The following is a 15,726-nucleotide window of genomic DNA, read 5'->3' as shown; positions in this document are numbered from 1 at the left end:
ACTGTAAATCTTGACAGCAGTCTCCTTGGCAATCATGATTTTAAGCTTTTATGAAGGCTTTATATGATATTATTTAGATCTTCAGCATTCTGGCCACAATTCAATTGCACTGTATGGACCTGCAGAGCTGAGATATTCTTTTTAAAATCTTAATTTGTGTTCTTCAGTAGAAAAATGTCATACACATCTGGCATGAGAAAATCAAATAAATGATGAGAAAATTTTCAATTTTGGGTGAACTATGCCTTTAAACTTTAGAGGGTCATTAGAAGACATTTCCCAGAACCTCAGTTTAGTGATTGACAGTAGTAAGAATTAATACCAAAACAGTTACGTACTGTGATATCCTGTTCCAAATTAAGACAGAGAGTCAGCGTGACAATTAAAATTTGTCTTTGCAACAGAAGCATAATTAACTGTCTACTGTTTTGCTTTTCACTGGGGGATGTTGGGAAAATTGTGTGTTGGTCCTTTGTACTTTTTGCTTGCACAATGAAAAGACTGAAAAGGCCATTCCCACTGCTCCTCAGTGACTAATCTGAGCCTTCGCTCTTCCTGTGACTTGGTGCAAAGAAATATCAGATTTTCATGTCGACTAAGCAGCTTCCTCAAAAAAAGGAAAAAGAAAAACCATCTGCACTAGTGATGAAGGTGTAGGGACAATAGGCCAATAACTCATTTAGGATTAGCCTTATTCTTTGTACTGTAGACATATATAATGATGCTTTCATACACTTTCATTGTTATTTCATAAAGGACTATTTATATTATGTATGAGGTCCTGGAGTATTACTCCAGTCAAACAGTGCTTTTTTTAATCGTTATGTGGACTATGTTTATAATAAATGGAGAATTTAGAGAGAGGGAAAACACCAAAGAACCAGTTAGAACATAAATGTACAATTTATTCAATACAAATTTTATTATAGAACATATTTATAAACCTCTACTACTTACAGTCTGCTCAGTCTTATCATGGTTTTAAACTCTAATGCAGCAGTACTTTGCCTTTTTATATTTTTCACTGATTTATATTTGATAAACAATTATTGGCATCAATTATTTTATTCCCACTTTGCTGTGTGGCAAATAAAGTGAAATTGCTATTCCAATCTGGGAGATGGTGATAAAATATGTCTCCAAATTTCCTAACATGTGGCTTTCAAGTGACTCATCAGCAATGTTATTAATAATAAGGTTAACTGTATCTGTTACTGAACAGATTATGGTCTGTAAAATGGACAGAATTTGCAGAGCGGCTGTTTTTTTGTGTTTTTGTATTTTTCAAATACAAGAAATAATTAGGAAACCTGCACATTGTAAAAACAACTAACATTTCATTATATATCAGTCCATGGAGTACAGAGCCGGCCCTGCCTAATAAGCGGAATATGCGGCTGTATAGGGCCTCCGCTGCCACCAGGGGCTCCCCTACCACTGGTTTAGTATAGCCATATAATTATTTGCAATAAGTGAAAAGAGCACTAGGTGCACAGACCAGCTATATGCATGCCAATAGTCTGATGGAAACTGTCAAAACTATTAAAAAAGCTTTGAAGAAAAGACATGGAGACATAAGTATGTGAATTTGACCTCTCTCGGCCTAAGACCTGATGTGGGGACATTAATAAGACAGCAGGGTAGTTGTATGGGCAATCTGGGTTTGAGTCCACCTTCAGCCAATTTTAGTATTTCCCCATAATCAATCTATGTAAGTAAAGATATACAGTACACGCCATCAGAAAGTCACTTATTTTAAATAAAAAATAACGCAAAGTGTCTAAGGGGACCGTGATATCACTGAAAATAAATGCAGCATTTTCGTCATGATCACTAAAGGTTAGGCAGTGCAGAGAAGGGGTGGACAGGCACACGCACGCCTTTCCCAGTCTGAAACGTGTGGTTGGCGGCTTTTTGTAGCAGCTCGGCATCTCACAGGCCAGCCGAATTTAGGTCGCGGTAACACGTTTCCTGGACCTGAAGAGACCGCTCTCTCTAAAGCCGCTCTCAGCATTTAAAGACAACAGTGATGGGGTGCCATGATGTGGCCCATCAGGTTTGTTTTTCCCGCTGCCAGCGATTTAGTTAAGTTCCATCACAATTGCCTACTTATTAGATTATATACTGTTTTATTATACACCAGGGTGCAAATACCATATGCCACTATTTACAGCAATTGTTCTGTACCATACCTTAATTTGGTAATTTAATTCTTTCTTATTCATTTGCTCAGAATTTCATTAAATATATTTATTAATTTGTGTATATGATGTGTGGTTGCCGTTTTTTGTACTTCTGAAGTAGTTATACCTGAATGATGAACTACAATTGATAATTTTTAAGCATTATGCTTTTAAATAAATAGACTTGTTTATTTGCACAATTTATAGGGGGGCCCCATTTTGAAAATCTGCTTAGGGCCCCCAAAATGCTAGGGCTGGCCATGATGGAGTGAACTCTTGAATTAAAAAAGAAAATCTTAATATTTTTTTTAATCAAGTTTTTTTATAAAGTTGGTGAGAAAGGTAAGTGGGTGTAAAAATTATGTTTAGATTCCTCCTTGAGTCATGCAGCAGTACTATTTAATTAAAAGGGCCTGATGTGATTTTAAAGACAGTCAGAGCCGTTCACTGTTATAGTCAGTTTGCATGTTTGAATTTATATTAGATAAGATGTCTAATATCCAACCATACCTGTGCTTTGAACTATAACCAAAATAAAATAAAATAAACCCTCTCTTTCTATTTAAGAGCAGAGGAGGCTCTGACCCTATGGCCTCATGTTAAAGTGCCTATCTATCATTCCTAGGTTGTGCATTTCTAGGCGGTGTATTTTTAGCCACTGTTTGAAAAAAAATACAAATACAAATCTGTGTCCCCATCTGCCTGTATTTTCTCTATCAAAAAAGAGAAAGGAAAGGTAAAAAGCAGATAACAGTCTAATCAGAAAATCAGAAGTTAGTTCTGAGCCAGTGAGTATGGCATTAGAATACATAAATGAGCTTCATAAAGTTCCTCAGTTCCAGTTAGTAACATCTATCTGTCAGGTTATTTAACTGCACACTAACAATACATGGAGAACAAAATCATCGCATAACTTTTGCAATTGATATTCGTTTGGATATAATAAACCACTCTGTTGTGAGGTCATTTGTCAGAGTCATAGTGGCTCCAAAGTTTTCAAGAAAATGTTGAAGCACAAGGCCTATCTTACCAAAACTGACATTATTTCACTGTTACAGGAGTTGACATGATTACAGTGTTAGAAAACAATAGCAAAAATGGTACCTTCTGTGGTACAACAGCTTGTCACAGCAATACACTCAAAGGATCACCCACTGTACCCTTTACGTGTCAGTCGAAAAGTACAGTATTTGTATTTTATCTGTCCCAAAAAGGTATATAATACTATCTTAAGGTGTAAAGAAGGCACAGTGGGTGTACCATTGAGGGTACTGCATTAGTGACAAGCTTTTGTACCCCTAAAGGTACAACTTTTGCACCTTTTGGTCTGACAGTGTATAATGAGAAATGCATCCATATAACTCCATTTCGCCATTTTGAGATTGTCGGCATCTGCCTATAATTGTACCTGATTGTCTGATTAACAGAAGTGGTCACTAGTGTCAGTCAGTTCCAAAATCTACTGACAGCTTTGTCAATGGATAGTGCACATTTTATGTTCTCAAACATACTTTATTGAATTTTTTTGTCAATATTGTTTAAAATAAGTGTCCTATTTGCTATCATTAAATTGCATTTTTTGGCATTTTATTATCCACTGGCTATCCTGCTCTCTATATATTACAGTATATTGGCCATTGAAACCCCATTTCTGTTGACCACTAATCCTTATTGTTTATGAAAGCAATGCTTAATGTAGAACTTCAAATTAACAACTAGTCACGTCAATCACTGTACACAGATAACTGCAAAGTATGAATTATCTCAGCAGTCCTACATTTATTTATTATCTTATGGATTGCTCTTATCCTTTTACTGCTATTTTTGCATGTATCCCTTAAGAGATAATTGACCAATTTGGTTGAACTTTGCTTGATCCAATATAGCAGTGCTATTTAAGTTAATCCATATGTTTAATTTACTCTCACAGTGAAAACCAATAAAGTACATGGGAAATGGGTACAGAGCCTGTTTAATCAATCATCCTGAATTACATTTTGATCCTGCTTCTGTGGAACAGTCAATCAGTGCTTGAGGAGGAAAGTTTGACGCTCCAGCCTTTTCACTTCAGTTTGAGATGCTGTAAAACTGCTATTTACTGTTTTCTGTGATTAATATTTTAAATTTAGTTCTGAATGGTGCTCATCACTGTTTGATGCATATGATCAGTGCTTATTTAAAAATATTAATTAGATTCTACTGTGGGACTACAAGGTACTGAGATCACTAAACTTAGGAAATGAAATCATGTCAAGGTTAGATGCTGCTTCTTTGCCGTTTTGGGACCTCAAGAAAGTTTCAAAACCTAGCTTAAAGATTGGCTGCCTGTTGAATTTACAGTCTTGTTTTCTGATGTCACAACTGCAGATGTAGGCAATGTTTTCAACTCACAACTGAATTATTATTCCACACCAATTGATATGAACACAGCGCACTCCATAACAAATACATTAATTTCCGATGTTCTCAGCAGTCATAAAACAATGATGTAATGCAATGATAAAGAAGATAATACAGTATATATTTTGAATCTAAAGCGTATGCAGCTGCTATTGGTGCTATTTATTCTTTTTTTTTTTTTCTTGGTATCTCTATGACTTACATAGCCTATTGAAAGGCACAGGGAATTATGTCTGAGAAATTGAAATTCATGTCGAATCCTAATCTCTTTATGCATATATTAATCAAATCACCACAGTTTACCCTTGATTGTGCGACCTGTCTGATCTATCATCGTAGGCATTAACATTCACTGGAAAGAGCCATGTCTATGCTCCTGTTGCTCCTAAATTGAATATAATGTGTTTGTATGAGAAACAGAATGCGACCATAGGCAAAGTAGATGATTGTAGGAGTATCTCCATAATATTCTTGACAATAAACTCTCTGTTTAATTCCATTGGTGAAATCAAAACTGCTTACTTTGTTCACAAAACATTCAATTACTGTAGTAAGTGCACTTCCCATCGATAAACGTTAAGTTTTAATCATTTGGCTGGAGCCAAAGCCTAGGGTGAAAATGGAAATATGATTAATCTGAAAAGCAAACATGCAATCTTACATTGACACAATAATGGAAACTCTGATTCCAATATTTTGTACAGATTTGATATATAATACAGACAGAAAATGTATTTGGGTTCAGGAGAAATGAAATTAGTCCTTTAATCATTGGTATATCCATTCCATTCCGGTTGTAATAAGAATAATGTTTCAGAAATAAAGCAAATTTCCTTCGCAGGCTCTAGCAAAGCTGTAACTGTTGAAAAAACATGCATGCAATATTTACAACTGCAATTCTTCTGTCTTCCCTGCTTCAATAACCATCCCCTTTACCAAGCAGGGTCACCAAATGCTTTAATCAAACTTAAATGCAAGTCACCATTCCTTCTGGGTCTTAGTAAACCACAGTTCTGAGAATAGATGCTAAATGCAGACTCCCATTTTTTGGCCGTGTCCGTTGGCTGCAGCGGGTGTACTCTTCCTGATGGAGGTCATACGAATAGCAGAGGTGCTCTGGAGGTAGCTGGTGTTGCGCTCCTCGTATTTGCGCTGCCTGCACATCAGCTGGTTGTTGAAGTGCCTTCGGAAGCTCTCACTCAACAGATACAGGGCAAAAGGGTTAACGCAGGAGCTAGAGAAGCTTAAGACGCGCGCCACAAGCGTGATGATGAGGTGTGATAGCGAAGAGTCGATCTGCCGATAGTTGAAGGACCGGTACATGTAGAGAACATGGTTGGGGAACCAGCACAGTGCAAAAAGGCCCACGAACACCAGAACAATTTTGGCTAGACGCTTCCTTGTTTCTGTCTTAGGAAAAAAGGAGAGAGAGAAAGTGAGAGAAAGGGAAAATATGACAAGACTACTCAATAAAGCATGAGGTCTATTCTAGATGTGAAAAAAGTCAATAAAAATACATGTAAGTGCAGCAGTTGATGCCCAATTCTGAATCCAGTAATTGATTGTCATCCCCTGGAATTAAGGTTTTGCAGACCGTGAAGGTGTTCTGGTTAGATGTTTGTTTTCATCTATGCATGGGTATAAATTAGGCTACTTGAGTAATAACTTATTTTTAACTTAATAATTATTTTGGGGAATTTGTACTTCAATTGAGTATCACTGAAACTGAATAGTCTGCTATTATTTTACTCAATTCAATTTCCAAAGAAATGAAATATACTTTTTACTCAATTTTATTTAAATGTGCAAATTTTAGATCAAAGTAACTTTAATTAGGAAATCTCAGCTGTCACATAATTTCATCAGTCCATTCCAAAATCTAAAGGAAATATTATGACAATATTATGTACAATTAAATGAAAAAACGTAACTTTTTCCTTTCAATCAAGTATGTTTAGCCAACATATGGTCTCATGACAAATCGTAATAATTGGTACGAGACGGCAAAATCGTAAGTTATCGAACGTCTTGGCTCATACAAAAAGTAGGCCCATAGAGGCCGATCAACAAACAAAATTTCAAATCAATACAATATAGGCATCAGATTTTTATCTAGCCTCCTATCCAACACTTTATTTTAAGAAAGGAAACATCTGTAAACAAACTTGTTTACTCATTCCATATTTATTTATTCAGTACATATGACTGATGTCAATAATCTCTAATGCATTTTGTTTCGTTCCAAACCCCAATGTTTCTCATGATATTTTCCTATTAAAATCAAGTTTAGGTTTAGAGTTTGGGTAAGGGTTTAGACTTTATGGTTAGGTTATGGGTTAAACTTAGGAAAGATTGTAAGAGCACTTTGTAGGATGTAAGATTTGTAAGATGTTTCTCTTTCCTCTGTGGTACACAACAGTGATTTTTCCTATTAAAATCATGGTTATGTTTACTGAAGGTTTGGGAGGGGGTTACACTTTATGGCCGGGGTTAGGTTTGGGTTAGGGATTAAACTTAATAACATTGTTATTAAAATCATAATAATATTGTTTGTTGGTTTGTTTGTTATTTCTATGGGAGTACAAGTTTTTGTATGAGCCAACTCTTATGATTCATACTGATCTCACGATACTATTATTACTCCTTGCCATGAGACTAGATTGGTCTTGGCCATATTTTGTCTTTTAATTAATGAGAATTTTGACATAGTACCACTACTTAAATGTATGTATTAGTACTTAAGAAATGTTTACATGCCTGCATGTTGCTTTGAGCTTTGATCAATTCAGTGTTGATCCAAATCACACAATTTTTAATAATGGTGTGATGGAGGGGGCCTGGGTAGCTCAGTGGTAAAAGACGCTGGCTACCACCCCTGGAGTTCGCTAGTTCGAATCCCAGGGCATGCTGAGTGACCCCAGCCAGGTCTCCTAAGAAACCAAATTGGCATGGTTGCTAGGGAGGGTAGAGTCACATGGGGTAACCTCCTCGTGGTCGCTATAATGTTGTTCGTTCTCGGTGGGGCATGTGGTGAGTTGAGCACAGATGCCACGGCGGATGGTGTGAAGCGCGTATGGAGGCTATGTCTCCGTGGCAACACACTCAACAAGCCACATGATAAGATGCGAGGGTTGACATCTCAGACACGGAGGCAACTGGGATTCGTCCTCCGCCATCCGGATTGAGGCAAATCTCTACACGACCACAAGGACTTAAAAAGTGCACTGGGAATTGGGCATTCCAAATTGTGTCAAAATAATAATAAAATAATAGTGTGATGGGTTTTTCTTTCTTTTTTTTTTTTTTTTTTTTGGACAGTTGGCCCTTGGAATTCTACAGTACTGATAATTTGTCACTTCAACTGTACAACAAGGTACATACAATGTAATGTGAGAGATTATATCCCAATATGTTCAGCCTTGTCATGCCAGTCAGACAAATGCATGATAGATGCATGAACAAGATCGGTTTGATTATGTCCCTGTTAGCTGTTACCCATAACCAAGAAAGATAAGACCAGTGAGAAACTTAAACAATGATGATGATATAGTGTAATGTCAAGGGCAAGAGGAAACTGCCAATGTTAGCTGCCTTGAAACAGCTGTTAAAAAAGAATATTAACAAGAATATTTGTCATCCTTAAGGACTCTTGGCGCAATGTTTAACTGATGATTCATAGCCCAGCTAAAGTTAAAATGCCCTGTTTCTAAGAACTGTCAAGGGGCACTTATGAAGGGTATCCCTTAGTTCAGCTGAGACTAGTTTTAAAATTTCTCTTAAAATGTTTATGGTCTGATTCGTAATTAAGGAATCTCTTCCTAGATCATCTTAAAAGGGCAAATTCAACAGCTGTAACTTCAAAATAAGATTTAATTGTAAACAAGTGACAAGCTCTTTTTTTGAGGCTGCATGGTCAGCCCAGGTTCTTCACTATTTGGTATCATGTCAATCACATATGTTTTGTTGTTGTTGTTTTCATAAAATGTTAAGGTACTGACCTTAAACCATACTGACCAAATAAAACTAATATGCATTTCTTGTTAACTTCTAGTGCCTTTTGCTTGCACTTTAATTGTTCAGTTGGACTAAAACAATAATTCATATTTTTTAAACGTCATGTAAATGCTTTAGTCCAGCTGAAATCGTACCAGTTTGATTATTGCAAAACATGACGAACAGACCCTAGATAATGCAACTGAAGCTTAGCTTTGTCCAGCATGTATACCTGTTACACATCGGTCCACAGTTGGACTCCAAAAGACAGAGGCGATGTGCAATGTATATTTAAATTTAAGTGGTGGTCCTGGTTTCATCACTACAATACTCTTGTCCTTGTCTGAACACAATAAAAATCTATCTTAACCTAGTCACATCTTTGATATTTAAAGCGTGATTAATGGAAAAATTTGCAACAATGTGCAATGCCTGAAGAAGAGCTTGTGTTTTAAAAACATAAAACATTAACATTCTACCAATGGATGCAAGCTTTATGTTCTTTCCTTAAATCTCTTACCTGTCTTTTGGAGTGCTCACTAATCTCACCCGGCATATCGTGAGCACTCTTGATAAGTGTCCTAGCAATGTGGTAGTAGTAGACAGAGATAATGATCAGAGGGATGAGGAAGTAGACGAGGAATATCATAATTGAGTGTATCTTAGGATGCATCTCATTGGAGAGTGGATATGGCACACAGGCAGTAAATGTCATATTCTTGTCTGGCATATGAACCACCTGCGAGAAGACAGCCTCGGGGATAGCCAGCAGCACTGAGACAACCCATATAGTGATGGCCTTCAAGCAGGTCCAGAATACTGCACTGGAGGTCTGGATGTCCATAGGGTTCACAATGGCTTTGTGTCTAAGAGGAACATATGGGAAGAATTGTCAGCACACTTATTGCTGTGCCTTTCATCCAGATTGAGGATGGATGAAAGAGAAAACTTGTTCTTGTCTTGTTATCATCAGTTTATCATTGCTAGGGGGAACACACCATGGCTTCTTATCTGAAGTCAGAATTGATTCTATGCTAAGGTTTATAGTCAGAGTGCCGTGCCGATTGTAAAGGTTTGTTTTGATATCACACAAGGTTGTGGGGCTTTTCATGCATACGACACCTGTTATGAATGAAACAACAGTTTTGAAATCACACCAGTTTGTGGGGATTTGTATGCATACTACACCTGTTATGAATGAAATAAATAAAATAAAAAAAATAAAACAGTTTTGAGACAAATGGATAGCTTGAGAAATTCATTACTTTTGCAGATTCTGCCTATTCATTCTCATTCCATGACTGATTTATGTTAAAAACATCAGGATGCCAACTATCATCATAGAGAGATAGATGTTCCTTATTGGATAAGAATTTGATTACTTTGATTACAGCCATGATGGGAAATTATACACTCTGTGAATTTGTATTGTGTTGCGCAGTATTCTTTGCTTAGAAACATAGTGCTACTTCCAAAGCTTCAGACACCTTTTAATAATAATATTAATCAAGCCATAAAAATATAGCAGTCATAATGTGATTTGGGTTCTGATTTTGTTTGATTTTCTTTGTACTTGTTTCTCATTGCTCACAATTCTCTTTCAAATAATAGGGGGAAATATTTGTTTTGTGAAATTTACTCTATTTTACGTCTCCCCAAATGTTATTTTGTTTCTACCCATTCAAGTTCATTCCATGACTGTTCTATGTTGATAAAATTAAGATGCCAACTGTCGTCATAGAGAGATATGTTTTTCATTATTGGATGAGCTACTTCCAAAGGTTGTTATACTTTTAAATGATAATTTTCAAGCCATAAAGATAAACAATTATTATTTTTTACCAAATGTATTACATTGTGTACTATTTGGATTTTTGCATCATTAAAGCTAAGAAAAATAAAATAAGAATAATTAAAAAAAGAAATATTTTCTTATCTAAGTGAACCTGAACAACCCTTTAAACTGGTGATCAGAAAAACCATCTCCAAAACTTTGTGATCAAAGTTATCAATTATAAATCTCCAGGTTGATCTCGTTCTTTCCAAAAGAAAAGCTGTCCTGAAGGAAATATGAAATTTTAAAATTTTTCATAAAAAATTGTATTTCCTTTGCACACTCATTCAGACATTCTGCTTGAACTGGAAATTCTTTAGAGAAAAACGAACACAGAAAAAATTTCAGGGTGGAAAATTGGTTGCCTTTTGTTCCAAGGAAATTGTCTATTTTCACCTATTGACAAACCAGCAAGGCTTGATCTGTTCAACAGTGTCTTTTAGCCATCATCTAAGGTAAATGGAAATCTCAAATTACAGTATACCCTTGCCCTGACTTCTCTCCTCCACCAGGCTTCACTGGCCTAGGCTTGCTCTTTCCTCTCTCAATGAACACGAACCGCCCTGCCTGAGGCAAGGGTTAGCACAGGAGCACCATGTTCACAGCTTGATTTCTCCCTGAGTAAACAAGACGGAGTTGAACATATGAACTGTCTAGCATGCAAATTAACTTTCTTGTATTTCATGCATGACTGTGAATGTTGAGTAAGTGCTAATCAGATTACAGTCTTTAAATCAGTCATCCGGGCAGGGATAAACGGGTCTGTTTTCTGTTGCTCTTATAGTACACCATACAATAAAAGCCAACACATCCACACTTTACGTTCTTTCTCCAGCAGACACTCCTCAAATCTATCATGTTGGCCCACACATTCCAACGACCCAACACAGGAGATTATTAATCATAATCAGAACATTAACTACATTTTGAATCGCAATGGACTTTGGTGGATGGAACTGTAAATGTAGCCTACAAATCAATACCAATAATTGAGAACTACTTGGACCCCAGGGTGGTGGCATAATCACTGTGACATAAATGAACTTTCTGGTGCTCCAAACAATAAACAGATGGGTCATTGGGAAGAGCAGCAAATCAGGCTAGAAAAGGTCATTACCTTTAGCCAAAGCCCCCAAGCACTGAAAACAGAAGCATAAGACAACGTATTTGGGACTGCCCATCTTCACCATAGAGCCTCAGCCACATGAATTGTCAAGGTCTTGCTTCCGTCATGCAGACAGAATGAAACTGTCAGTTAATAAAGCAATAATATTAAGTTGCCAATCATCATTTAGGATTTGAAGCAATGTATTCTACAAAGGAAATTTTGCAGATAGAGTTGCAGTTTCTCGGATGGAATGTTTGGGAATTATGAATGCTATAAATCTTTATACATGTGTAGAATTTCTTAAATGAAGGATAAGCTTAAACACAAGGCAGATTTCACACAAAGCTTTCCCCAAGCCTATCACTACTGGCAGTTATGATGTCTCTGCTATTTACAGCAGCATTTGTCCCATGAGGTTTGAAAACACATGGAAAAAATTTGCTGCAGTATGAGTAAATCTAAATAAAAATGTCAGGAGTTGACTCGAAAGATGAATTCTAGCCTTCAAAACAATATATGTGTATAGAAAGTATAAAAAACAACTGCCTAATAAATCTTTCATTATTTGCTCAAATCTGTGGTCCACCCACATCTGTGTAATGTCAGAGACAAGAACTGCATATTTTGTTGCTGATAAAAGTGTTTGTGAACCATGGTTCAAATGTAATACAGAACGCCTTCAGGCTGTTTGCAAAGGGCTATGATATCTAATGCATCAAGCTTAATTTTATCTATGAATGAAAGCAATTTAAATGAATTTGCTCTCAGCTACAGGTGCTTAATGAAAGTTCTTCTGTATATAGTTACAGATTAATGATGTAATTACACATACAATTTTCCTGTGATTTTACATTCTGAACCCTCTTAAAAGACAACAAAAACACACAAAAAAAACTTTGTTAAATGATGTGTTATATTGTAAAGTTGAAAATCCAAGTACATTTTACTTTCTGTTATACAGTATCAGTGGCAACAACATTTTTCTTGTTTTCTTGAGTTGCTGTTCATACAGTAAACTGAAAAAAAATGTGATTCATGTACACTGTAAAAAATTGCCAGGATTTGACATGGTTTAACAGTAAATTCTTACAGTTACAGTAAATAATGTTTTCAGTATTTTACTGTAAAATCAATGCAGGCTAGGTCATTTTCTGTCACAATACAACAAATTACTGTGAAAAAAAGAAATTAGAATAATCACACTGCATTATGATTTGAAGTCACCATTATGGTGTTAAGTGTTCCCTTTGAATGGAACATTGTCTTATTTATTTCTAATAAATTTACTCCCGGTTGATGCAAGTGTGTCTGAGAACACAATTTATTGTACTTTGATGTATGGAGAAAAAATAATAATTTCGTGGTTGAATTTATCTCGGACCATGATGTATTAACTTCACTATATGATGCATATGAAAGTAAAGGAATAGTAGTATCATATTTAATGAACAATGAATCCAATGCTTATGTCTATGATATGATTTGTTTTATATCTCATGAACTTTTATTTAAAAAAAAATAATAATAATCTATCAACCAGACACACACAGATCAACACTCAGCATACAAATCTCAGCTATGGTGAAAATTAACAACCAATGTAGATTAAAAAAATAAAAAAATAAAAAATAAATAAAAATAAAAATACAGATGATCATTGTGATTCTACAACACAGCACTACTAAATTACAGCAATTTCTTGGTCCTTTTCACTGTTCACAGTAGCCTAAATGGTTGCGTTTTAATTTTAATAAATAGTAGAAATACTACTGTCAAAAATACTGTGAAAGTCATGCAAACAGTAGCCAGGAATTTACTGTAAACTCACACTAAACAATTTTTACAGAGTGGCAACATCTAAATTACCTGGTTTGATTCAAGTCCAAGCCTATTATTTAACATGTCTGAATCAACCTGAATGCATTAGGTTACACCACCAAAACTAATTTCAATTGTTAGGTCAGGTAGAAATAACTCCTTAAGGTAACAATTGCAGGTTGCTACTTTTTTCAGTGAAGTCAGTGTAGCAGTAACTGCAGTTAATTCATGATTTTTCTCCCTTACCTGTCTGCGCTTAGTGCCGTCAGAGTGAACACGGAGACTCCGACCGAGGTGAGCTGAATCACCGGGATCATCTTACAAGCGACTGTTCCAAAGATCCACTCTTCATAGAAATACCGGAACGCGTCCACTGGCACACAAGTGACCAAAAGCAAAAGATCTCCCACGGCCAAGCTGGAAATGAAAATGTTGGGCACACTTCGCATCGCGCTGGTGGTGATGAATATTTTCACAAGTGTGATGTTACCCAGCAAACCAACCGTTATTATAAGTATATACACCGACGGGATAAGGCATCGAATGATGAAATGCACTGTTTCCCCTCCATCTGATGTCCAGTCGTCTGTGAAGTTCTCATAGCCCGAGGTATCCTCAGAAAAAGAGATGTTTTTGAAAGCGTTATCCATGTTTTGGAGTTTAATAGAGCAAAGGAGTTAGGAAAAAAGGACTTTAAAGTTCACCTGCGTGGGAGAGAGGTGTTGTCCTCTTAACTGAAATGAGCAATGTCTTCAGCCGCGTCCCTAAAGTTGACTGGCTTCTTGAATTGACAGGCAGGAGCAAGTGAAGGGGGAGCTACCACTTCAGTGCGCACAGTGTTACTGAGATTAGTGCCAAACAGAAGAAGCAGGTTTATCATAATCTATCTATCTATCTGTCTGTCTGTCTGTCTGTCTAATCTTCCACACAACATTCAGAATAGTACAACATATAATGTAATATAACGTATAATTTTGAAAACTAATCTTCTGAGAGACGGAGCTGTGTTGCCCATGAGGTGCAGTCGCAAGATTGCACTTTGTGGACATGTCAGGTGCAGCTTTTGTCAATGCTCCCTTATCGCAGTTCGGCTGTGGCTCTTTTATGCTCCTTCTATGACTCGCTAGGGGATTTACCAAGGGAAGAATTGCAATAAATACGTAATCAGAAAATCAGCTTGGTCTGGACAACAGGATGGGAAAAGCAGGTAGGGCAGAGAGAGAAAATGAGACTCCTCACTCACAGTCCCTTGCAAAAATCTGGCGCAAAGGACACGTGGCTTGTAAAGACAGGAATTTTTTCTTCTTTTTCTTGTGTCTTTGGAAATTGGCATTAAAGAAGTATAGCTATACAGATATGTTTTACAGTACTTCATTCAAATTTGTTTTATGCGCACTAATTAGGCTACGTAAATAGACCAAAGACGTTAATTAATTGTTCTAATGACCTGTGTTTATTTCTCGAGACGGATTTCACGGTCCTGTCTTGGTCTCAGCCAGGTAATATAAAAAATAGGCCTACCGGTCTTGAAACTGATAGGTTGTTAAACCAGTTCCATCCTTTGGTCTCAGCGAAAAGCAGCAGGTGTAAAAGGGTAGGATTTTTATTGACAACTTTTCCAAGTGAGTTCTGCTAAAAGATGAACCAAGTGAGCAATCATATCCTCAACATGACATATGAGTGTTACCTGAATAAGGTTCGGACAACAGCACGAATAGCTCAACAGAAAATAATTAAATGTCTCGCTCTGCGTCTCTAATTTACACTTTAGATGTTGTTAAATTGTTGCTACAGTAAATGGACATTTTCGTTGCAATTTACTGTAATACGCTGGTTTAGTGACATCTGCTGGTATTTATGACGCTGTTGATGCAGCAGTGTTATACAACAGATGAAAACTAGGCTATAGGCTAAAGGAATAAAAAGTAACTATTTTGATGCAATAAGCAATAATAATAATAATAATATTAAATAAATAAATGCATTTTGAGTTCCTTCACAACTGTGTAAATTCAGCACAGAAGCTGACTCAGATGTGCTAAAACAGTAGTAAAATTTTACGCATTGTACATTAAATAACGTCCTAGAAAGCAATTCAGATTAATGACAGAATTTAGGCTGGTTGCTGGAGCCTACGTGGTAATTATATGCAAATCGGTAGATTAATTTGCTCTAAAAACCTGTTGAATAGGCCACTATTTTTCTCATAAGGAAATTACAAAACTTTATATACAAGTAATAAGACCAGTAAGAATGATTCCTGACAATAATAATAATAATAATAATAATAATATTTTTATTTTATATATATATATATATATATTAACAGTGTAACCTATAAAGGTTTAATCGCAATTGGATTTTTTTCTTTTCTTTTTTTTTTTTTTATT

The 15,726-nt window shown here is 36.1% G+C and overlaps 1 protein-coding gene across 1 annotated transcript; it reads right to left on the bottom strand.

Annotated features, from left to right (window-relative positions):
* Window positions 1–952: 952 nt before the first annotated feature.
* LOC127415940 (neuromedin-B receptor-like) lies at window positions 953–14,151 on the bottom strand. The gene is made up of 3 exons (XM_051654973.1): window positions 13,583–14,151; window positions 9,097–9,442; window positions 953–5,993 (listed from the first exon to the last, which is right to left on the bottom strand). Exons 1-3 carry the CDS (start codon window positions 13,984–13,986, stop codon window positions 5,610–5,612), a joined length of 1,134 nt encoding a protein of 377 aa, XP_051510933.1. The 5' UTR covers window positions 13,987–14,151; the 3' UTR covers window positions 953–5,609.
* Window positions 14,152–15,726: the final 1,575 nt, after the last annotated feature.

This window comes from Myxocyprinus asiaticus, chromosome 25, assembly GCF_019703515.2.
Source record: "Myxocyprinus asiaticus isolate MX2 ecotype Aquarium Trade chromosome 25, UBuf_Myxa_2, whole genome shotgun sequence".
NCBI classification, from domain to species: domain Eukaryota; kingdom Metazoa; phylum Chordata; class Actinopteri; order Cypriniformes; family Catostomidae; genus Myxocyprinus; species Myxocyprinus asiaticus.
The sequence above is the reverse complement of the archived record's forward strand: the minus strand, read 5'-3'. Positions and strand labels throughout refer to the sequence as shown.

Coding starts and splice junctions, on each gene's coding strand:
- LOC127415940 (XM_051654973.1), bottom strand. CDS start 13,986: ATGGATAACGCTTTCAAAAACATCTCTTTTTCTGAGGATACCTCGGGC. Junction 9,443..13,582: donor ACGGCACTAAGCGCAGACAG/GTAAGGGAGAAA, acceptor TGTTCCTCTTAG/ACACAAAGCCATTGTGAACC. Junction 5,994..9,096: donor GTGAGCACTCCAAAAGACAG/GTAAGAGATTTA, acceptor TTTTTTCCTAAG/ACAGAAACAAGGAAGCGTCT.